The sequence below is a fragment of the Clinocottus analis genome, unplaced genomic scaffold, assembly GCF_023055335.1.
Source record: "Clinocottus analis isolate CAN_PGR_092001 unplaced genomic scaffold, fCliAna1.0.p SCAF_11, whole genome shotgun sequence".
Taxonomy (NCBI): domain Eukaryota; kingdom Metazoa; phylum Chordata; class Actinopteri; order Perciformes; family Cottidae; genus Clinocottus; species Clinocottus analis.
The window spans coordinates 18202231-18227311 of record NW_027175832.1 but is presented as its reverse complement, the minus strand read 5'-3'; the positions used below and the strand labels follow the sequence as shown (position 1 = coordinate 18227311).

At 42.4% G+C, this 25081-nt stretch overlaps 1 protein-coding gene across 1 annotated transcript in view; it reads left to right on the top strand.

Moving 5' to 3' along the window:
• The window catches only part of LOC137782004 (zinc finger protein GLIS1), a 36799-nt gene that overhangs the window by 1720 nt on the left and 9998 nt on the right, over positions 1 to 25081 (top strand). The window contains exons 2-4 of the mRNA XM_068571064.1: positions 12802 to 13934; positions 18918 to 19079; positions 23780 to 23895. Of these exons, the coding sequence (XP_068427165.1) occupies positions 13044 to 13934; positions 18918 to 19079; positions 23780 to 23895 (1169 nt within the window). The 5' untranslated portion in view covers positions 12802 to 13043. The remainder of the gene's footprint in view (positions 1 to 12801; positions 13935 to 18917; positions 19080 to 23779; positions 23896 to 25081) is intronic.

Sequence of the window (25081 nt, the reverse complement as noted above, 5' to 3'; positions counted from 1 at the left end):
GGCAATTTATCATGTTTTCTCTACTGTAAGGCCACCATATAAGGCACTTTATCCTCTTTCTACTACTGTAAGGTCATCATAGAAGACACTTTATCCTGTTTCTACTACTAAATATGACACTTTATCATGTTTTTACTCCTGTAAGGTCACCATATAATACACTTTATCATGGTTTCTCCACTAGAAGGACAGGAAAGGAGCCATTCTGCATAATGAGTCATTTTACTTTGGATACTTTCAGTATGTTTGGTGTACTTTTACTTAAGTAACATTTTGAATTCAGGACGTTTGCTTATGATGAAATATGTTTAGCGCGTCCCTACTTTTCGAAAGTTAACTGAGTATTTCTTTCTCCAAAATAAAACGTTTGCACCTGTTTAGAAATAGAGACTCTATTTCTGTGCAGGTTAAACAAAGGAGATACAAACATTATATTTTATAAGCTTTAAAGGTGTTGATGATTAAAAAAAACACACAAAAACCCCAAATGGCCGTTAATTAACACCACATGAATAAAATTAAGCTCTGAGGTAAAAGTTAACGGATCTCTTTTGATTATGTAATCCTGTTACACCCTTTTCTTCCTACTTGCATAAAACCAGAAAATGGAAACACCTGTTAAGAGACAATTTTCTTTTGTTGACTTTTAGTAAATTTGATTAAAATTTGAGCGATGTTTGGATGAACACAAGGCATTACTGCAATTCCCTCTGGAGGCCAATCGAGGTCATTTAAAGTCACAGTGGTCTCCCTAATACCAGTTTAATACTTGTGTTTACAAAGATGACCTAATCTATTTAATAAAATGTTCAAAGAAGACTCCGATCATATGGGATTTATCAGCGTCAGGCAAGAAACAAATTTGCTTTTCCTTACATAAATATTTGCGAGCATAAAGAGCCTGCAGTCTGAATTTGTCACATCCGATCTCATGCTAGGCTCAGACTGCTGTTTTGTGACAGCGGTGCCTGTGTTCATGCTGATGAAGTGGTTCGTCACTTGTTTTTCTCAGCTGCCCCGGTCCCTGCATACCTTTCACGGACATTAACAGTGATTGCCCTACAAGCAGAGCTCATTTTGGTTTGGTTCAGCAATATTATTCCTGGCTGAGAGGTGCGTGCTCTTTTGCAACACCCAAGGGTGACACAGCAGGGTAATACGACCCACTGCAAGTATCAGAGGTAACTGTTTCAACATTGTTTCTGGTGCGTATTAACTGCAGGCTAATGCCTTTTTAAGTCAGGTTTAATTCGGTGAATTATTTCAAGTCCCAGAACTTTTCATCTCAGCACCGTCCAGTGGATCGTTGAGTTTAAAGTTAATACATAGATGTCGTTTATCTCTAGATGATTATGACAAACAGATTCTTGCTGGTGGTTAGTCTCACAATACTTGAATAGAAAACAAATGTATTGTAGGGATGTGCGTGTTTGTGGTTATCTGGTCTCTTTTGATTATACATATGTTGTCGCAGGCAAACCCTTCTTCACGGTTAAATGATTAGTTGGAGGGGGGTGAGTTCAGATCCTTTTAATTAAAGAAGCAAAACCACAATATGATTAAATGACTAAATTAGAAGTTAAAACCCTGCAATTAAAAGTAGCCTACGCAGAAAAATAGTGTGAAACCAAAACACATCAAAAGTTAATTTGGGTTCAAATCCACATGCAAAAACAAGCATCACATGAGTACGATTTAGATGAAAAAATGGCAGATTTAAGGAGGCGTGGTTCTCCAGGACAAACTGCTCGCGTTAACTTGAAGAGGACGTTTGTTTTGAGGATGAAGGTTCAGCAGGAAACTTTCAGGATGTCGAGCATCTTTCTGATGCTCGACATCCAGGACAACTTGGTAGAATGAAGTGTAACAGCAGGTTGAGAAGAACAGGTAGTCTGTGTCCTCGGTCGATTATAACTGTGTGGAAAGTGTGAAACACCACATCAGCGTTGTGGAGCGTTTATGTGTTAATTCATGCAAATGTGAGTCAATCAAAGATCTGTGTGTTGTAAATCATGTTGCTCTCGAAGCTCTGGAGTGACTTAAAAAAACAAACTCTCATAGTCTCACCTGATTAAGTGGATGTGGATAATTTGGTTGTGATTATTCTCCCGAGTCATCCAGCAGATTTTAAAGCAACACTCGGGTTTATTTGTGTTTTTTGGCAACATGTCTAATATTAAATCTCCTTTTTTTGCTCTGCTTTCAACTCTTCACTAGCGAACTGTGTCAGTCTGCTGTTTGGTGCCGGACAGGTACAGACAGGAAGTGTCCAGCCGGTTTTTATCAGATCTTTGTTTTGTTGTTGTTGCTGTAAACATGCGACCAGCTGCTGCTGAACACTGGGTTGATGATGAGAGAGCTGACAGTGAACCGAGACAGTAAAGCTGTGGGCTGCACGTCTGTAAAAATGATTCAAAATAGACCAAACACTGCAGAGCTGGTGAAAATTACACATTACACGTTGTGAAAATACATTTTAATACAACAAACATCGACGGAAAGAGATGCACCTCTGCATACTGAGGCAACCTCTTCATCCCACGTTGAATGAATAAATGGATGAAGTAGCTCGTTTTGTTTGTTTTATTTTGTTCTCAAAGTTTACAGTTTGGAGATGAAGACACACGTCTTTTATAAAGGATAACACAATAAAGCTAACTAGTTTATTTCCCATGAGGTCTTCAGTGGGAGCTCACAGTTGCAGCAGGACAACGTCCAGAGAGCAGAAGCAGCAAACTATATTACAGTTCACATATTGGTGAATAAACTCAACAACCAAGAGGAACAGTCTTATATAATGAGAACGTAAGTATGTCAAATTCAAAGTACATGTCTTACACGGCATGTACAGCCAGCGGCAACATAATGCATGAATTAGTTTGGACGTTTACTCTAAAGAGAGGACAATGTAGAGGGATTTGTTGCATTAAAGTTTCAATATTATTACTGGGAGCCACCTAAAACCAACATACAAGGATAACAAATAGAGCAGTTAAGTTAAAAAGATCTGTCAAGATTAATGGCGCCTCGCAAAACTCGCGCAGGCAGACCTACGAGCGGCCTTCCTCGTTTCATCCGCTCCCGGAGGAAATACCAAATTTACATTTCAAAGTTGTAGTCGTCGTTCAAAGGGTTCAGTGGCGCAGCTGGAAGCTCGGGGAGAAATGTTAAACAGGGACAAAAATGTGAGAGCGAAGGTCGTTGGTTGAGAGTGCCATCGCTTGTGGCTGGAGCACATCATGTTAAGTTACAGTCCTCACCTGGAACAAGTGTGTGTTTACAGTAATAATTCATATTTTAGGAATTTAATAAGCGTTTTTGTTTTTTGTTCTTACCGCACTCTCTCTCTCTCTGCTTCATTCCTTCCCCTCGATTCCCAAATGGATGTGCAATATGAATCCAAAACGTTTACTCTCCTCTTTTTAGAAAGCTATTGTTATCTTTGAGCTGTGGTCTGGCACAAGGAGCAGAAGGTCCCTCCCCTCTTTTAATGCATCCATTGTCCTGCCTGAACAATCACAAGTGTTTGTGGCAGCATTTAAATCTTTGCTTATGACCCGCAGTCTTTTTAGGTCTCCGTTACGCTGAAGTTCTTCAGAGCAGCTTGTCAGATGGTTGAATAGCTTCAAAAATCTGCTTTTTTTCAGTCTAAACCGCTGGAAAAGACGTTTAGTAGCTCCGCTTGTCTGACATCTTCAGTAACATGAGCTTCATTTATCAGCAGCCTGACTACGATAATCATAATCGCGAGTTAGACATGTTGCATGCCGATACCAATAAAACACCCAGACACACTGCTGGCACACTGCTTTTCCTCTTACTGGTTATCAGTCCTCTATTTATTTTGTCTTTTTGGGGGACTGATTGTTCTTAATAACTTTCTTTAATGACATAATTGCTTCAAAGTTCATCTGAAGTCTCATCTTCCAGAGCAAATAGAGGTCATGAAAAGCTCTAGTATTGTTTTAGATACATGGAATAGTAAACTATGTATCCAGCTAACCGCAATAGTTCATTTAAGTACACAAAGATGCTTTACATTGAGGACAAAAGACAGAGACAAGCGGAACAAAACAAAATTAAAAAGACACAGCAAACGAAAACTAACAGAACATTTTTGGTAACAATATATGTAAGAATCTGAAAAATCTGTGAAAAAACAAAGTCTTTTAGGCACTTGGCTCCTCTGATCCTCTCACTATACACTCCAGTCTGCTGGTTGTATAAAATGAATACTCCCATGACATCATATGGAGGAGTGCCGCATGAAGAGCTGGAAAGTATTGCTTGATACAGTCCTGCCTGATAAATTGGCAGAAATACAGATGTTTCACCAAATGGAGCTAAAAGAAATCCAAACTTAAAAAAAAAAAAATCCTCGATGCAAAACATAATCTATTTTCACAGACCAAATACCACCCAAAATGTGTTGTTGAAAGACACCGTTGGAGTCGGTTAGTACCCACCACACCAGACCCAGTCCATCGCAGAAGAGCTTTAACAGACGTCTTGTGCTGCTGCTGCTGCTGCTGCTGCTGCTGCTGCTGCTGCTGCTGCTGCTGTTGCTGTTGCTGCTGCTGCTGCTGCTGCTGCTGCTGCTGCTGCTGGCCGTGCTCTATCTGGTTCAAGGGCTCTGCTCACACTGTCTTGCGGTTTGGACCCGAACCGCTGTCATTTCTCAGGAATTTCCTGCCATCTGCGTTCAGTCAAAGTTTCTCACAGATCCACACCTGCTTGTAAACGTTTCGGGCTGCCAGGAGGTGAGCACGGAGGGCTATAGGTGAGCACTGATGGAGGAAGAGGAAGAGAGATCCACACCCGCGTTTTTGGCTTAAAGTTGGGGAATCTGATTTTAGTTGACGTCGACGCTTTTGCCGAAAACTGAGACGAAACGATGAGAGAGACATGAGAAAATAATGAAAACATACTCACATTTCCAACACAAGAGGTTATTTCCTGCACTTTCATGGTTATATTTACGACACACCGGCGGGGGAGGACGTTTTTTTTTAGATCCTCTGCGTGGGCAGAAGTATCAACAAAACAGTGTAAAAGTACTGAAGTGTGTCTTACTTAAAAGACACGTTTCATATTTTGGAAACTCGATTCCTGAACTTGATTCCGACCGACGCCTGCTGTGATTATAATAATACAGCCGTGGGATGAAGTGTTGGCCGCTGCAGTCGCTGTGATTGCGGCTGTAGTCGTGGGCTGTGCTTCGGTTGTTATGATTATGACTCTGACACAATGGTTTACAAAGTATGCAAAACAAACTACATGCTCGGGTTGTGTGTAGTAAGCGGATACGCCGGCTGGACTGGAGCTACTGTATGCCTGAGCTCATCTGTCATACCTGAAGAAAAGCACCTAATGTCCTGTGTGGCTGTCCAGTCTCATCCTTGTTTTATAGGAGTAGTGCCCGTCTACCACCATAGATACGACCTCAGCTGCAGCCCGCGGTCCGAGCAGTAAACACGCCCAGAGCCAGGCGGGCCGGCAGCAGCTGTGCTCACAGCCAGTCGCGTTAATCTGTCGGAGCTCTGTCTTTTGAAAAGGAGTAATGACCAATAAATGAATGATGTAAAGTGTTGCATCATCCGTCTTTTCCCCCAAACTGGTACTGGATTGTATCTGCACTGGACTAGCGCACACACACACACACACACACACACACACACACACACACACACACACACACACACACACACACTCACACCGACTGTTGCCTTCAGGGAAAATGCAAAATATCAGCCTTGTGCTCCGTAGTGCTTAAATATTAAATGGGAAAAAAATAAAGAAATGACACAGGTCATTATGCGGGAAATAGCTCCTAATTGATACTGTTTTTATTCTTGGGTTAGTCTATTATTTCTGATGCATTGGTCAAGGTGGAGTGAGTCTTAACCACTTTATATTTATATATTTTAATAGCTTTTATTCATTTATTGAAATGCATCATATTTTATAAGATCGTCATGTGTCTTTTCTGGAAAGTGTGCATCATGAGCATATTGAAAAGCTAATAAACAAATAAATTAAGAGTAAAATGGACCAATATTGCCCTCTGAAATGGGCAAGTGGAATAAAATGGAAATATAATGTAAAGTACCTGTAGACTGTACTGAAGTACAGTGTCTGAGTAAATAAAAACTGGTGAGAAGTACTTAATCCCTCTTGCACCTCAACCGTGTCGGGGGATCTGATGGAAGCTCGCTGATAGGAAAATGAAAAAGCAGATATTTGAAACTTGAAGAGAGAACATCCAGTAAAAATAAACAATGAATAAATACCATGTGATTTGCACAAGCGCTTTTTGGAGTTTTAACCGCCTCATCGTAGAAAAACCCTCGAGAGGGTCACTGTGTCTAAAGTTAACAGCAACTCAAGCCCCTCGCTAAGACGACATGCATGAATTGTGATCCAATAACGCGTTCTCATTGTGTGCAACATGAGACTGTGTTATTCACCTGCTCCCACTGAGTTTACTTTGACCCAAACGGCCTCTCCAAATCTGGGAAGTGCCAAGGATTTCTTTCTTCTTCTGGCGACAAAACAAAAGTCGCATGCGGGATTGTGTAAATGAGAGTGTGAACCCATCAATGATGCAGATGAGCACATCCATCACGACAACTGAGGAGATTTCTTTTGACCAGAGTCGCGGGACGGCTACAGGATGTGTGCATGTGAAATGGGAACGTTGAAACGTGAACTCTCCTGACTTCAACGTTGAATTTGGTGCAAAAAAATTCTGTCTTTGTGACCAGACCATAGGAAAGGAGAAGGAGACTGACGATCGGTCTCATATCAGCAGGTCGTCCTTCAATCAGAGGAGCGGCGGTTCGATCCCCGGCTAAGCTAGTCCATGTGGACGCGTTTTTGAGCAAAAAAACGCAACCCCAAATTGCTCCCGTAGCCCCTGCCATCAGCGTAGGACTAGAAAGATTGCTACACAAGTATATTTATTCCCATTCAAATCCAGAGTGCAGGACAATCTGAGCCATTTCTATAAAAAGTGAGCTGCTTTGGATAAAAATCGCCCTATAAATTAAATGTAATGTCAAATAATTGAGTAAGTTGCCAGCATTTCCCCACATATCTGACTGAGATTAACAGCACTGTTAATGATATTTACTGTATGCATTTGGATCTTGCGTCAGCGGTCCATGGAAAACCGTTGGTGAAATAATAATCCAGGATAATTATTGCTTTCCAGAGGGCCACAACTGATTTGTGGCTGTGACATTCTGACAGCTGGACTGTCTCAATATCGACTTGTCTCCTTGTCCTCCAAGTAAACGTTGTGCTACTTTGCCATGTCGCTCTGTTGGATCTTGATTTGCGGCTTATTGTTCAGAGAGGGCCTTTCTTTTCCAGCTGGAGTATCAATATGCAGGCATGGAAGAGTAATCACCTCCTCAGTTGGGGTCTTGCGGTGGTTTTTTACATTCCTCGCTTCGTTTTCAGGCCTCGTTTCCACAGTCCTCAGTGGTTTTGTCACCTGGACAAAACGTAGACGTGACTTAGCGGCGTTTGGCTTCGGCGTTGAATTTTGTCGCGGCGTTGCTGCGGCTTCTGATCGCTCGCTTTTGGACGCTGCAGGGAGTTCTTGCAACTTATGGAAAAATGTCCATCAGCACCTTTTTTTCCCCCTGTATAGACTTGGCTTCGGGAATCCGAGCCGTCGTGTTCAGAAAGGAGGAGGCCGCCTGCAGCCGCGCGCCACTCATCTGTGACTTTAATGTCACCTGGCACACCTGGACGTGACCTTACTGGTGGTTGACCTCCTGTTTAGAGCTCAACGTCAACAGGAATGAAATGGTTTGAAGTTTCTTGTTCATGTAGTGGACCCTTTTTTTATTTCATGAAACGGAGCCTCACAGGTCTTTCAGTCTTCACGCTTAAATCTGTCGCCAGTTGTTTGTATTTGTACAGCTGAAATGTGAACAACGTATGTGGCAAGTCTTTCAAAATAAAAGACAATCGTTTGTACCCGCCAGTATGCCTTTTAACACATTTTGGTTGTTTATCAAATCTGTTTCATGATGTGATAACGTTACAGTTCAGGTTTGAACGACTGAGACTTTGGGAACATTTCTTGGTTAAAATAAAACAACGCCGACAAGGAAACCGGAAGCAAACATTTGACTTGTGTCAAAATTCAACATTAATTACGTTGACTACGTCCATCCATAGACTCGCTCCGTCTATATCAACGCCGTTCTGTTCCCGTCTTTTCCTCCCGATCGGCAAAAGACTTTATTGTTTTTGGCCATTTTATTAAAACAGTGGTCTCTCACGTCCGAAATACACTGATTAACGAGGTACTAAAACTTCACAATCCTACAGTTTGGTATTGCTGTTTTTATGTTCTTGGATGACATCTAAAATATTTATAGCACTTGTCATCTCCAAATGCATTTCCTTTGGTTTGAGGTACATGACCATTCTTTTAACGGCGTGTGCTTCGAGGTATGAGAACCTTCCACGTACGGCCTCCTGAAAACAGTTTCATTTTACATTTATTTTACTACAGTAGTCATTTATCGGCCTGCTACTGACGACAGCTTGAAAGACTGCATTCTTGAGTCGGTTCTCAGCATTCGCATGAATCACTTTGTACTCAGTTCATCTTTTTTTGGGGGGTAAAAGGTGTCGTTCCCCTCTAATCTAACAGTCTGCGTCTTTGTGCAGCTCTCAGTGTCGGGTCAGCGGCTTCAGGCCGGGCCTCTTCCCTCAGTATAAATAAATGTTTCAGGAGCCTCCACCTCGCGATCCTCCTTGTTTAGGTTTCTCAGCTGAAGCTGTTTGACAGCTCGTATTGCTGTGAACTCTTTACGGCGGCCAAAGACGCAACAAAGACTTTTGCTCAGATGTTAAACATACTAGATACACGGATACAACCCCCTCTAGTTTGAACATCCAGCTGCTCGTCCCACAGCGGGCGGAGCTGTGCTGCCATCTCAGCTATGTGTTTGATCTGAATAGATGACGTGTGTGTGTGTGTGTGTGTGTTGCACTACTTTCTTGACTGTGAAGCTTTCCTTTTGAGTCGTGTCACATAAGTGGGATGTATATGTTTGCTCTGGGTCTTCTGATGAGATACGGTGAACTGAACTGGGTGGCGATTAAAAAAAAAAAAAAAAAGGATGTTCCTGAAGTCGTGCATGAGTAAGATCATCAGCAGGACTGTGAGAGGCCAAAAGCATTGCTTTTCAGCCTGGTATTGTATTATGTGATTAACGGGGCCTGGGGCGCAGCTTCAGGTCCAAAGCTGGCAGTAAAATATGTGTCGATGGTTGTGTTTCTTTTCTTTTTATATTGTTTTCCACTATAACTACTCTCTTGTTTAATCTCCACCTGCACACGTGTAGAAAACTGCAGTCTTTCTGTAAGTTACCAACGCGTGAATGTGTGCAAGTGTCTGAACTTTAAAGCAGGCGGCGGTGCTCACTCAATTTCCTCTGCATAAATACAGGATACAACGACCAGAAAGTAGAGTCAATTTGGATTTATTAGCACATTCATAGCCCACGAAATTGGTTTTACTGGATTAACCTATTTTGAAAATGAACGCCGGGAGGCAGAAATCATTTAGAGGAAGTGTGAACTCTCACCCTGCGGCCAACTTTCTGTGTTACTGGGATACCGATCCCTCGCGTCGTTTGTAAAAACACAAGCGACAGTTGTTAAAGTAGTTGCGTAATCCACTAGTTTCCTTTAATGGTCAGCCAGCTCACATTTTAGAGAGTTTGTTCTCTTGCAAACATATTCTCCCGACATGAAACATACTTCACCTGCGGGTTCACCTACAGAATCTGTTGCCATGTATGTTATTTTTTTTAGATTTACCAAACTTATTTTACCTCTCAGACACATCAAATCTCATATGATTTATGTGGAAAGGGGGCAAACACATGTTACTGGTCCCTCATGTGTATGTAATCCTGTTATTCGCAGTGATGTGATAATAACTCCCGGCTTTAAAAGAAATGCGTGCACTCTAGCATACACACAAAGACATGTCTGATCACAAACAGTACACACGTTAAACACTGACGGCTGAAGGATGGATTGGGCATCGCTGGCCACCGCTATCCGGCCTCAAGGCCCAATTCACAAAAGATGTTTCGTACTAATGACATTACAGCGCAAACACGCCCACAAAGCGTTGCAGCTGAGTGCAATTTGCCCCTTTTTTGGTGATGAAAGACAATTCAGAGGCATTGTTATGTTGTTGTTTTTGTTGTTTGCTGTTTGTCTCAAATTATTGATTAGTACAGCTATAAAAGCAGGGGGGTATAGCGGGAGTGGCCGGCTGTTCTGTGGTCAGGCTTACAATAATTTTCCACTGTTTTACCCGTAAAAATGATCTTGTGAACTGGCATACATTTGGTCTTAGTTATGAGAAGTTGAAAAATAAATAAATAAATGGTTTCCCTGATACGTTTACATGCATCTGATGAAGTGTTCGGACTCTGCTTTGCACAAAGAATGAGATCCTGCATATTTGCACGAGACAAGGGTCAGATTCCTCTGTAAAAATACATGAACATATAAATATAGATTCATAATAACAGAAGTATTTGCCACTATTGATGCAACTCCAGGTACACGACCCCGTGTTAACAAGTCTGATACTGCAAAGCCACGCTGACGCCTCTGTAACACCTTTGCAGATTATTTAGACTCTGTTCACTCACATCTCTCACTTCAGTAAGGATCCTTTTCCCATGTTTCGCTTGAACGAAAAAGCACCAAAAGAGTTTGTGATTCAAGAACCAAAGTGCTTATTGTTGAGACAAGTACACATTTGCGTGTCCTAAAACGCCACAGCTGTGTTTAGCTAACCTCAGCAAGTGAGTCTTTAAGAGACACCACATGAGATGAGCCTGCTATTTTATAACGTTTGCTGGCTCAGTTGAGGCTTTTTTTGGGACACTTTTCTTAGTTTCACTGTCTGACTCTTCTTCTTTCTGGATTAGCGCCAAAGTTCTTTGTGTACAGACAATGCTAAAATAAATTTCCTCTTTTTGTTGTTGCTATATTTGCCGCTGCGATGTCGACACTTGTCCGTGTTTGAGGCAAAACAAAAAAGAAAAGCTCTAGTTAGAGAATATTATCAGATATATTCTTCAATTGTGGTGAATCTAGTGTTGTGTTTGCATCTGAAATCCCACAGTTTTGCCCTCAAACCTCTCGTATTGCTTGTAACTCATAAATTATAATGTTTCAGATGAACCCGACCACTCTTGCTACACACGACTCATTAATCCCGTTCAGCTTCTTTGACACACAGACACATCGCAACCTCTCTAATTAAGATTTAACCACAGTTCCCATGGATGCTCTGCTACATGACTCTGATGTGGGGGAGGAGGGGGGGGCTTTAGCAATTTACGGGAAGAGTCATAAAACTGTAAACCAGACGATACCAGGAAACTTTGGGCATGGACCTACACTTAGTGACTCCTTCGCCAGCTAATATAACTACACAAGTGAACTTACTCATCATCTTTCTGGCTCGTAAAGCAACAATCCCATTGAGTCTCTTTCCGATGACTGCTTGCACGTGGCGGGGGGGAACCTGCTGTAAATTAGATTGTCAATATCTGGCACATGGCAGAAAGAGCTGTGTGCATGGAGTCATTTTTTAATAAACACATCGAGGACTCTCGCACAGTGGAGCTTCTGTGCATGTGACGGAGGGGTGAAGGAGCTTCTGTTTCAACAACGCTATTTTCCAGCTCCCCCCCCCCCCCCCAGGTCCTGCAGGACATAGCGAGCGCAGAGACGTGGTCCATTACTCGTCCTCTGTTAACAAGCATCTGGACCGGGTTCCAGGCAATCGGCTGCCACACAACGGCGGGCTGTTTGCTGCGAGGGTGGCCTCGATGCCTGCTGCAATGAATCACCCCCACACCCCTTCTCCACTCTCACAGCGGCTCAAAGGAAACCAAATATACACGAGATGCCGCGTCGCACTCGGAGATGTTTGATTGAAGCCCGCTGACAAGAAGGTCGGACGCGCTGTTTGTTTTGGTTTGACTTCATCTGGGGTCCGTCTCCGCTGGGCACCTTGGGCCATTTGTTGTTCATGATTGAACGCAGAGATAGATGCCAGTGAGGGGAATCACGAGTGGAGTGTGACACGCGTTTTGGGGTTTGGGGTTTTCTTCCAGCCGAGTCATAGCGTTACAAACCTCCCAATAAAACATATCCTGAGTGAGTGGTGGAATGCGTGATGTACATTTACGGTACTTAAATGGGTATTTCACACATCAAACTGTTGACAGGCTCGTGGGGAGTACAGCTGGATGTGTGAGGAATGAAATACAAAGCCTTTTGTTCCCGCTCCAGATGCTGGAAGACGATCTAAGCTCTTTTATGGAGTATAAATAGCAATAACAGCTAATTAAATGTGGATATTTTCTGGTTTCTCTTCCCCACTGGATGGTACACTCAATATCTTTGAGTTGTGAACATTTCAGAACCTCATCTTCGGCCTTTGGAAACCATCTTTCACAATGTTTGGGCATTTTTAGACCAAACAAAGAATTGTCAATGAACTGAACGATGAACTTTTAAAACATTGTCATTTAAAATAACATTGTTTTATTCCACCCCAAGCAAAGCTGCTTTGGTACTGTGTTGGTAAATTTCCTCCAGTGAAGGATCCCGTTACTTCTTCGCCCGCTGGTTCTCTGGAGCTGTTGTGTGTTGTGTTTTCAGAAAGTGTTTTCTATCCGATTGTTTGTCTTTGGCGCGATGACTCATTTGGGTTTGGTTTTCTGTCTCCCGCAGTGCAGCTCGAAGGATGACGACTGACCACGCAGCCGCTTGGAACAAATGACGGGAGATTACGACACGCTGAGTGAGAGAAGATGCCAACCGCTGGGAATGAACCTCATTTGATCACCGTTTGAGAACTGAAAGACGCTGTCGATTTTAGTTTTTTTCGTCCGATGGATTCCTGAAGTTGCTCCGAGAGGATCGACGTCAACGACAAGGATCTCTTGGTGGAAGTCAGAGAGAGGGGGGCCGAGATGTGGCCCCCTGACCTCGGCCCTCCAGACGTCCAGCTGACTCTCCCGGGTTTTGGCAGCGTGTTTGACGACGGCGAGGACCCCCAGGTCAGCTTCGGTCAGCCCTCGATACGCTCGGGAGGTCTGGGCGTGTGCTGTCTTCCGAGGACTTCCCTGTCCCTGTCCTCGCTGGGCCGCGACCTCACCTCCCTGCTCAGCTGCAAGGCGGCCGGATCGCACGTGGAAAAGACCGTGGAGGACTTTGCCTTCACGGCGCACGCAGATCCGAAAAACAACGCTCAGAGGTTCAGTTGTTACCCCCAGCCCTCGCTCCCTTTATCCTATATGCTCACCAGCTGTGCCACATCTCCTCCGTTCGGCTCCCCACCCGCCTCTTTTTCCTCTCCCGCCTCCTCGCCGTCTTTATTCTTCGCCTCCTCCCTGCCGCTGACCGACGCACCCGGCGGCGACAAAACCCCTCACCTCCAAAGGAAGATGCAGGAAGAGTACCACTCGATCAAACGGGAGCCCGCGGATGATTTCTCGCCGTGTAAGAGGGAACCCTTCCAAGTCCACAACCAGCAGGCCGAGCTGTTCCACGCGGGCCGGCCCGTCCACCAAGGTCCGGACGGCGCCCCGCGTCATTTCCCGGGGCTCGGCGGACCCGGGGGTCAGGACCCCGGCGCGGACCAGCAGGACCAGCCGTGTCACTGGATCGACTGCAGCGCCACGTACGGCAGTCAGGAGGAGCTGGTGAGGCACATCGAGAAGGTGCACATCGACCAGCGCAAAGGGGAGGAGTTCTCCTGTTTCTGGTCCGGCTGCGTGCGGCGCCACAAACCCTTCAACGCCCGCTACAAGCTGCTCATCCACATGAGGGTCCACTCCGGAGAGAAACCCAATAAATGCATGGTGAGTGTTCTTTTTACGAGAAGACAAACATAGTCATCCACACATGAAAAATGAACTCATCCTCCTTGTTCAGTACTTAAAAGAAGAAGAAAATCTTCAGCACAGTCTAAATGTCATGTTTGTGTGAGAAAGAAACATTAAATATTAAGCAATGGTGTTCAACAGATACTAATATCCCCATGCAACGTACTCACAATACATAATACACTTTGAGAGGTGCAACTTAAGCCTGAGGAGTGTACTGTAGCTGACCAATAGAGAAGCTCTGCACACCAGCACACGTGCACATTTATAGCATGGCAGTGGCATCACACATATTTCTGAAATGGACTGCATCGAGCTGTAAAATGTCTCAATCCAACAAAGAAACGGGGGGGAAAAGGAAAGAGAAATGAACTTATCGAAGCAATAAAAGTCACATAAAAGTTTAATGTCTTTGCAAAGAATGAAAACTCTATAAGGAATGTTTAATTTCAGGTATTAATTCAAAATGCAGGAAATGCCAAACTGAGAACTGAAGAAACTAGATTACATTTAGTTAAATGTCAAGACTTATTTGTCTTTGGTTGTCATTCATGGAGTTCATCTATGATTTACCTCAACATGTAGGAAACCTAACTGTCAGTTTAGCGCCACCAACACTGCTGCAACCATTTTCAGTCCAAACACACACACACACATCTCGTCCCGTCCAACTTTACGCCGCCTTCAAATGGGCCGTTGCGAGGCTCGAGTGGGTTTGAGAGGCCTTAACCCGCTCGATGAGACGTCTGGACTCTCAGACTGAGCAGCCGGTTGATCAGGAAGTCTTTTCGACGGAGAGATGGTCCGCCGGGTCCCTCCCCCTCCTGACAGGTTTCCCTTACTCACGCATGCCAGAGGGGGGAAAAACATGGCTTGTTGAATGAATGGAGGTTGTGTCTGTTTGCACCCGAGAACCCATAAAAGTGCTGATTACCATGTGGTTATTCTGACAAATGCAAAAATAATGTATAGTTATTAAGGAGCCATGTGAGAAACTGATTAATCATTCCTGTAGGAGCCGCGTTCCCCTCAGAGAAAGCTCTTTCCGGCCTTTTTGAGGTTTTAATCCTTCGGGCCCGGTTGATGGGCTTGAGCAGAGATATGTATCAGCAGAACAACTGATTTATCGGTGCAACAAAACAAACTCACATGGTCATTAATAGTTTGTTAGTTTTCCGGAGAGTTGCAACAAATAGCCAAAGAACAAATTAGTCAATATGATAATAGACAGATATTGAAGTTTCATTCATTTATAAATATTCTCGAGCTGCAGCTTCTCAAATGTGAGTTTGCGGCTTTTCTCTTTTCCACGTGACAGTGCCGGCCATAAATCCTATCAATAATTGGGTTTGATTACATGGAAACCTTACGAATCTTAATTTTAAGTAACATATGGTATGAAGTTTGCCTCACCACGTGTCTGAGCAGCTTGATTTTGCATGTTCTTTATTGTGGGTGATGGACTTTAAACGCGGACAATGACAAAGATAACACAAAGATGAAGACAAAACCAGAGCAGTAGGGGATGGAGACTGTGAGGGTTCTGCATGGACCATCAAAACCAGTGGCCTTTGACCCCTAAAGCACTCCTCGCTGTCTTTCATGAGCGTTTTTCTAAAAACACAACTTTTGCAGCTCGTTAGAGCCCCGAAACCCCTCAGAGGACGGAGCAACTCTCTCTCCGTTAATCCCCCAGCGACTCCTCCGCTGACATCGGCCCGAGACTCCGATTATTAATTCATTCAGAAATCCTCACTCAGGTGCACGCTTCCTACTCAAGTGAATTAGCTCATTGAGTGACCTAATCTGCTTGTAAATATGTTACTGCGGAGAGTCGCCTGCACACAGATTAATAAAGTTAAAGCAACATCAACACACGCACACACGAGAAAAAAAAAGTCAGTCACACTTCACTACGCGGATAACGTAATTTTATTTTCATAAAGCGTCGAGGCCAAAACATGTAAATTAAGTCACTCCTGGTGCAGCAATGGAAAAATGAATCTCTCATATGAATGTATTCAGTGTGTTTTAATGAATTCGGCCTCACTTACCAGCTCGTTATGGCGAGCCTCAGATCAGACGGGCGTAAACACGAGCTGCTCAAGCGCTTTTTTAAATCCACCGTGGAGGAATAATCAGTCGTAATAAATAGTGATGAAGTGATATTTATGTGTCGCTACATTTGAAGGATGAGCCTTGTGATGTTACTGTTAAATAATCCCATTTTAAGAGACTCAAAGCAAGGCAGACATGATGGATATCTTTGGGTTCTCCGCGCCACAGACCTGCGTTGTTGTCCGAGAAACAAACAAGAAAAGCACGTCAACAACTCCACGGCCTTTCTCAGGTAAATATGAGTCGAGGAGAAAGCCAAGAGTAAAAAGCAGAGGTACAAAAAGAAAAAACATGCCGGAAACTACACGTGACAAATTAGGGTTTGCTGCTGACGTGTTTCCTTTATGACCATGAACACGGGCACTATAGTTAATTATGAGTCACCGCCAAGATTGTGCTCCGAAGACGAGGTGACGGCATCCATCGTGTCCCACAACAACATGTGTTTACGCTCAAGCGACAAAACCCACAGCGATTATTATAATGGGGGCGAAAAAGGAGGAAGTCAGATGACGTTGTCGCCGATCGCCGTAGAGGAGGAATGGATGTGGAAGGATGGAAGTCGGCCTTTTACACGAGAGGACGCTGTTTTTTTATTCACCTGTTTCCAATTAACAAGTCCTCGTTTAAAAAAAAAAAAAAGCAAAGCGTGACCAGATCGTCCCTCTTACACGTAACCACTGCTGTCATCATGACGAAGAAGCTCCCAGAAACCCCAAACCGTGGCCTTTCAATAAATCCGACCCTGAGCCTCGTCGTTACATGTCGACATCTCACCAAACCTTCACCAGAAAGTTGTCGTGTCATAAAACCCATTTGTTTCCTATTTAAGCAACAAAATGCAGTATTTTCTCCTATTTTGAGCCACGTTTGCTAAAAAAAACTACACTGCCCACCTGTTTATGGGAATTACTGAATCTTTAAATACAAAAAATTGAAAGAAAACTATGTATTTGTGAGCCTTTAAGCTCAATACACTTAATGATCAAAATATTTAAGGAATAAATCTGATTGCGATACAAATGTGAACCTCTTTAAAGATTATTGTATACTTTCTTAGATTTTCCCAGAATTTTGTTTTAATCTCCCAATTTTATTGTAGAAAAATGAAGAAAACATCATTATTTTTGAGACCATAGTCTTTAAAAACACACACACAGGAAATAACAAAGTGTGACAGAGCTTAAAGTATTTCTACTTTCTCAAAGACTTTATAATCTGTTTCTGTTTAGGAGCCGTATATATTCGGACGAGCGGGGGGGCATTTCTTTGATTTTTGTTGAAGAAATAATGTTTTTACTGCCGTGGCCATGGGGTAAATTGACGAGGAAGAACGAAGGAGCATTAAATCTTTTCTCCTTTCAAACGACTCAAACTAATGTTTTTAAGTTTGTTGCCGTAACGTGTGTAACTTTTATATATTTCATGTGTTTTTATATATTTTTGTGGCTTTTAATTCCTGTTTTAGTTTTTCCCTTTTTGTTCGTCGAGGCGATTTCAAGCCTTGGATTAATTTCACCATGATGTCGTGTTTTTTTGTTTTTTTAACAAACAGACTTATTAAATTAAACGAGGTGATTGACATTTACTGACTCATTAGCGAGAACTAATAAAACCCCCTGGAATGATTATTGGGGGAGACCAAAACGTTTCCACATTTTCCTCCGGATTAGTCGACGAAAAATGAAAGTTTCAGTGTCAGAACTCGGTGTTCACGATATGAAACCCTTTCAGGAACAAATCCACACCTGAACCGAATCACTTTAACGCACCTGAAGGGCATTCATCTTGTTGTCATCATGTTCTTTCATAATAAACACCCTATTTAGCCGTCATTTTGGGTCTATTTTAGTGGATGACACTCATTGTCATCTCCGAAGATGAGTGAAAGCACATTGAAAACATGTGTTTGATTTACTTAAAAGGAAGTCAGAACGTGTTGAAAATGTTGGAAAAATCTCTCCTGTGATCGTCGGAGGAGGCTCAGATCGAAACATGAGATTTCATTTTCTCCATTTAAACTTTGACTCGCTTGCCAGAAAATGAAAACATTTGTAATTTGACGTCTGTGAGATTGAACGTGACACAGTTCCTGTAAAGCTCTGCAGCGGCGGTGAATGGAGGGCAGTGTGCGGCTCGCTGACTGATATTCACTTCTCGACTGGCTCCGACCCAACAGAAATGCTTTTACCAGAACCGTGAGAGTGTGTGTAGGTGTGTATGTGCTTTTCTTTGGGGTAGAGGAGGCCATAACTTGAAGTTTATGATTCAATAACCCAAAAGTATGAATTCATAGTGCGATATATCACCACTTTGCTCGTTGTTTCAGTTGGACCCGACCTCAACATCACTCATCTTTGATGCGAGAAAGTTATTTTTATGATGTGTTAGTTGCAGGCCAGCCTCCTTTTTAGAAGGTGCGGACGGGATCCGTAGATGATTTGTACAAGAGGATAAAAGTTTAATTTAATTCTGTTTTACCTGAAGCGAGTTTTCAAATCGAGGATTTATACGTATAAATTTATGAATATAAAATACTTAAAAGGCCCAATAAAGTTCAGACTGTATTGCAGTTTGCCTCCATCCATCAAACTTAGTTATGAATACACCGTAAAATGTGCCAAACGTTGCTCTATTGAGTCCCAGTGTTCATGTTAAATTATATTTTGACCCATCAGGTTTTATTCTGCCGGGCCTACGACGGCCTTCTTTAGCCCTGAGCTAACATAAACGTTAAAGCTACCTTTTAACTCCAATCCAGCAACCTTTTTTTTTATCATTACATTATATTATATTACCCGTCGCTCTCCCCAACTGCTTGTCTTTCGTTTTCCCCGTCAGTTCGAGGGCTGCTCCAAGGCGTTCTCCCGCCTGGAGAACCTGAAGATCCACCTGAGGAGCCACACGGGAGAGAAACCGTACATCTGCCAGCATCCCGGCTGCCTCAAGGCCTTCAGTAACTCCAGCGACCGGGCCAAACACCAGCGCACACATCTGGACACGGTCAGTAACACCCAGCCACCCACCACGCGCCTTTTAAAGATTACGCTCCACATTTAAAAAAAGAAATCACCTTAATCCAGCACGCAAGTGCAGTTAAAATTAATGAAACCGGTGAACAGAGTTTTCTTCTGCCGAGAGAAGGAGATCACATGTGTCCACTGTGATGAATGGAGCTCTTAAATGACATTTTCAATTCAGAAAGAAAATGCAAATCGATTGAATAAAGCAGGAAACTGCACAGGAGACAGTTTCTAGTTGTTTCTCTTTGTGCATTTGCTTCGTGATGTGTCGAACGAGAGTTCAGAAACGGCTTCATTACCAAAGGTCACGTGGGGGGCGAGCAGAATTTGAGCAGAATTTGAAGAAAAAGAAAACATTTCTTGTGATCTGCACAAATCAAAAGGGTGTAGCGTTTGTTTTAATTTCAAGGCCGAAGCTTCACAGCTGATGATTCAGCACGAACGAGTGAAAATCAAAGAGCTTTACATGCGGCAGGTGAGCGTTTGAGGAATTAAATTGAGCGTCTCAACTTGTCGGCCGCTGCTTTTTGCAATAAAAAAAATGAAAACAGGCAGCAGATTTCTCCACCTAAAAGCCATAAATGAAGACACTGATGGGGGAATGGAGGGGAGGGGGCTCAGGGAATCGGGGGCGATGAGTAATAAATGAAGGATTCATGTGGCAGAAGAAGTTATGAAATCCACCACTGATGCAACATGAGAGAAAACAGAAAACACTCTTCTTCCTCGAAATCCAAAACCGTTATTGCCGTTATTGCTCCCTCTTGTGCACCGGCTGCCAAAACAATATCATGCGAGTGTTGTGGCTCGTTCCTATTTGGTCCGTTCGTGTCCAGCGGTGGAAAGTAAGCACATCTACACAAGAACTGTGTGCTAAACACAACGTTTAAGCTCTTGTGTTTCTATTGTGTAGTGTTTTTATACGTCTACTTCATTTAAGATCAAAAGATTCAAGATATTTGTCTTGTCATATGCACAGATAGCAGTCACTCTGTCCAATGAAAAGCTTATTTTGCTGGTCGACACACAGAATTACAATAAGCTTAAGGTAAAACAATAGTAAGGCATAATATATAGTAACAGTATTGCACAAATAATAATTGTATTTGAGCCAAATGTTGTGCTTTATACGTGTAATTGACGGCCGTAGTAATCGGTTACTTTAAAGATTTAGTGTCAGTGGTTGAGTTGCATTGTGGGTAATGTAGGTGAGAGGTTTGGACGAGGAATGTTTCCATGAAGTCTGAAGGAACATCCACATAAATAGTCTCTCTGTCTGAATGACAAAAAGAAAGCTGTATTTTGTACTCCGTGTAATGTATAAAGCGTCAGTCTGCTGCGGCTCCACAGACACAGACTTCTTTATGGTGAAGTATTTGTTTGTAATTAGGGGTTCACTTTAATATAAAGTGCCACTGCCCCCCCCCCCCCACTCCTCTGTCTGCCTACAGTACAGAACATTCTCTGGGATCGTGAAACTACATACCTGCTGTGGATTTATTCAGTAAACCACAGTTATTTTTACTCCTGCTGACAAGCGACGAGGACTTAGCAGTAATCCAGCAAATCAGATCTCCTATTACACGGCTGAGATGGTGCCGCACGTTGCACTCCAGTGTTATTACAACAAGGGGAGAAAGTTATTTTCTCCCTTTTTGTGGTTTCACGCTGGCTAATAGCGGCTTCGCGTGTTGCGTCACAAATCAAGGATCAGACACATCTGGCGCCATCGCTGAGCTCCAGATGTGTCCCAGAACTGTCTGGATGTAAATAATTGCCGAATATAGACCAACGGGCCCCGCCAAGAGAAGATCGGTGTCAAGTTATTTAAGTTCAACCGAATATCTTGTATTGTGTTACTATGATGTGATAAATAATGGTGTGTTGGGATTGTAGTTTCCAGTATGAGGTCAGCCTCATGCATACGTGTCTCAACTCACATTTTAACGCTCGCTTGAGCTGAAAATATCGCTCATTTTTGGATAAAATAGTTTTTTTAATCTGTGGAATCACCAGTTTCTGCACGATTTTGCTTAAGCATGTTATTTTTAACCTTTTTCGAAAATCCTCCCGCTCCCATTTTAAGTCCCAGCATGCCCCATTCAGACAATCTTTTGGCACATACGACACTTCATAATATGCCAAGGCTTTGTTTTATTGTGATTTTTGTTGCAGATTCTGATTCTTTAGGTGCTAATCTTTCCAAAAAGGTGTCTTATTGACGCTCCAGGAGGCTTTTTTGGGGGAATCTGGCTCACATCATGCTGGATGTTCATAGTTATGATTAAAATATCTTTTAAAAGTGATTTTTTTTTGCAGATATACATTTTTTCCCAAGACTTTTCTGAACAAATACATACAATAAACACAAGTATTGGAATTAATTTGGGGATCTTACGACGTCTCAAACAAAATTGTTTCCGCAGTTCGGCAAATGTTTGACCAGTCAAAACAAATGAATCGCTGAGTTTGGTTGTTTTCTATTGCTGCGTCACTACTTTTGTGAGTTGAAGCATTTTTCAGTCCGAACATCTCGAATTGCAGCAAAACACGGGAAAGCTTCGTTTCAGCCGTTTTTGTTTTTTTTATTTCTGGAATTTTTACGCAACCAATTGCACACCGACGTGCGTACTCATCACATGTATTGTCCTCGTTTTAAGCGGCTGACGACCACGATGACAAGCAGATAATGACAGCGGGGTTTCACACTTCATTATCCTTCTTCGCCTCCCAGGGAATATTGTTCAGAAAAGGGTTTCATAACAGCGAGCTATCGCTCAGTTCTTGGCAGCGTTTAGCGTCGGGCGCATGGAGAGGAGTTGCACATCTGACATTTATTCATTTCTGTCTCTAAGTGTGCTCAAGATTTGCAGCTGTTTGTTAAATTCATCCCGTTCACAGAAATATGTTTTAATTGATTTACACTAATCGTTTGTTTTTTTTGAATATTTCACATTCCTCACAAATCCTACTTTCTCTCATTTAAAAAAACAACTTCTGGATGCTTCTTTGTATTTTCGTACTCAATACTGTTTAAAATTCTGAGCGTTGGCAGGTTTTCAAGAGTTAATTACCGGTGGAAAAAAAATAAATGTAATGAATAAAGTTCCTGGAAACGGCGTTATTTATTCATCCAAACGTACAACGTTGAGATTGACAGAAACGTCCTGCTTTCACGTCAAATTGCGCAAATTCATGGATGCGTAGAAACTTTCTTTAAATAATAGTTCTGTTTACAATACAACACATCTCAAAGCTAGTTCCCGAAGGTTTAACGTCTTATGTTTGTTTTAATGTCTTATGCTTGTCATAACGTGTTATGTTTGTACAATACGGAGGTCAAAGGTCAAGGTCACTGTGACCTCCGGCCCGTCCGTGTGATTTCTCGGGAACGTCTTGAGCGAATTTCTTCAAATGTTGCACAAATGTCCAGCTGGATCTGATCATAATTTGGCGGCCAACGGTCACAGCGACCTCACGAAACACATTTTTTTGGCAATAGTGAATATGCTAATTTACTCCAATTGATAATCTTTCATTTTATTTTCACACTGATTGCAGGTGCGATTATTTAAAGTCTAGTTGATCAACGGACACGTTGACGTATGGCAGAGCAGGAGGAAATATATGTGAGCTGTTCCTCTTAACTCCTCCCTCTCTTCCTCTCTTAAAGCCTGCAGACGAACGGTAAATATCCTCCACGTCTCAGTCGAGGAGCGTCGTTAAAATGTTGACACGCTCTACATGTGCGTATCTCTGTTATGTCACTTAAAGGAAATGCATTGACCCTAAATGTGTGTGTGTGTGTGTGTGTGTGTGTGTGATACACAGCCTCACATCTGTAAACCATCTGCAATATGACTCATTTTAACTTGTACTATTATTTGTAAACAGTTATATTTTGTGACATCATATCCATAAAGCATATCGTGCGCTGAATGCTGCGACCTGATTTATGAAGTCCTGTATTTGTGTGAGTGAAAGTTAAAGTGTAAAATCGAGGGTTCGGTCTGTGCAGTAGCGGAAAGAAGCTGAAGCACTCTTTAAGTCCTCTGTATGTATTTGACAGGTTACAAAAACAAACATGTGACGTTTACAGAAATACAGCTTGTGAAGGATTACACCAGGAGTTTGGCCCCGCCTCTATTGTTCAGATACTTATATTTAAATTATTATTCAAACCCGAAAGAGGTGTTAAAAGATTAAGAAAAGGTCCAAAAAATATGTTTATATTTTAGTTTTCCTCCCCATTAATCATCATTTTTATATTTATTGTAGCACAGTACTGAAGGGGGCAACAACACATTTAAATACTTCTGTACTTTTACTTTAAGTAAGATTTTAAATGAAGGACTTTTACTTGTACTGGAATACTTTTACATCAGTAAAAGATCTGAGTACTTCTTCCAGCACTGGTTTTGTCAACCATGAACCTAAAACACCATAAACAAATGAGCACTTATGAAATGAATATAAATAAAAACACATATATTGTGTATTTCAAGGGTTGTTGTTTGGTGGCATGTTTTTTCCAAGTATCCACATACATGTCATATAACAGAGTGTGTTTTTGTACGTTGCCTTCTCTAATCCCTCGTAATTTCTCTCTCTCTCTCTCTCTTTTCTTCCTCGTTCTTCCTCGCTCCTCTTCAACCCTTCTTGTGCGTGGTGCGTTCACAGAAGCCGTACGCCTGCCAGATCCCAGGATGCACCAAACGTTACACCGACCCGAGCTCGCTGCGAAAGCACGTCAAGGCTCATTCGAGCAAAGGCCTTCAGGAGCGGGAGGTCAAGGTAACGACCGCAGCTCTGCTCTGACGTCCTCCTCTGGTCGCCATCGATCAAACCGCCCCGTGTGTCTCAGGACGGATTAGGTTCAATTCTATTGCATTACATGTGGTGCAAGGGCTTTGAAGGAAAAAGGGTTTGTCTAAACTGTTTTCTTTTTATTCTGAAGTTAGAGGCATTTATCAAGCTTTTATTGGACAGAATGATGTACAACTACACGAGGCTGGACTCGAACCAGCGGCTTTGCGGTTACACGCTCGGCTACTTTAAAGCCCCCATAAACTATTTCTCTATAACTTTCACATGCCATCTTGCTCCTTGACCTCAAATGCGCACAAATTTTTGATTTTTGTATTAAAATACCATCCATGTCCGTCGAGCGGTTAACCCTAATCTTCAATAATCTGGGTTTCTGTGCAGATTTAAAATGATGCAAATACTGTTTTAGAAACCTTATTGTCACGACAAGAATAACATTCAACTTGAAAAACCCACAATTAATGCTTATTTATGAGAATGTGGTGAAATTCAGAGATACATGCTGTTCATACACAGTATATTTAAAAAGATAAATGGGTATAAAACATGATCAACTTCAGTCTCAATTTCCCAAACTCTGATATGATTGGTGCAGAAGCTCTGTTACTTAGTGAGAGATGAGTCATATTCAATACTTGGAGCTTTAAATGGAGATTTATGTATCCTGCTTTGCTTCACAAAGAAGGAAAAAATCAATAAGCAAATATACACAATGCCACAACGGTGCAAAAATCATACAAAGCTCACATCTCAAGTTGCTTCTTGGTGAGTTTTGAGGAGAATAATCTACTCCAACGGGATAATTTGCAGCCGGAAGGGCAGAAATACAACTTTTTCGTGAACACGAGGAAGAATGAAGAGGACCCGACATCGTGCACGTTGTGTAGACTGTACGGCATCGCTCCAAAGAGTGAAGAAGAAGAAGAAGAAGAAGAGTGTCTGAAAATAGCCACAATAACCCCTCTTTTTTGAGAATTACATTTAATGTTCAGGGCAGCGTGAAGAGGTTTCCTGAGCTCTCGGTCGCGTCCTGAAGAGAAAGAGACGCAGAACAAGAGAAGGAGAGAGTATGTTTATGATTCAGTAGGATGAAAAACAAAGTATTACACACACACACACTCCCCGAAAAGTCCGAATAGGGAGCCTATTGTTCGG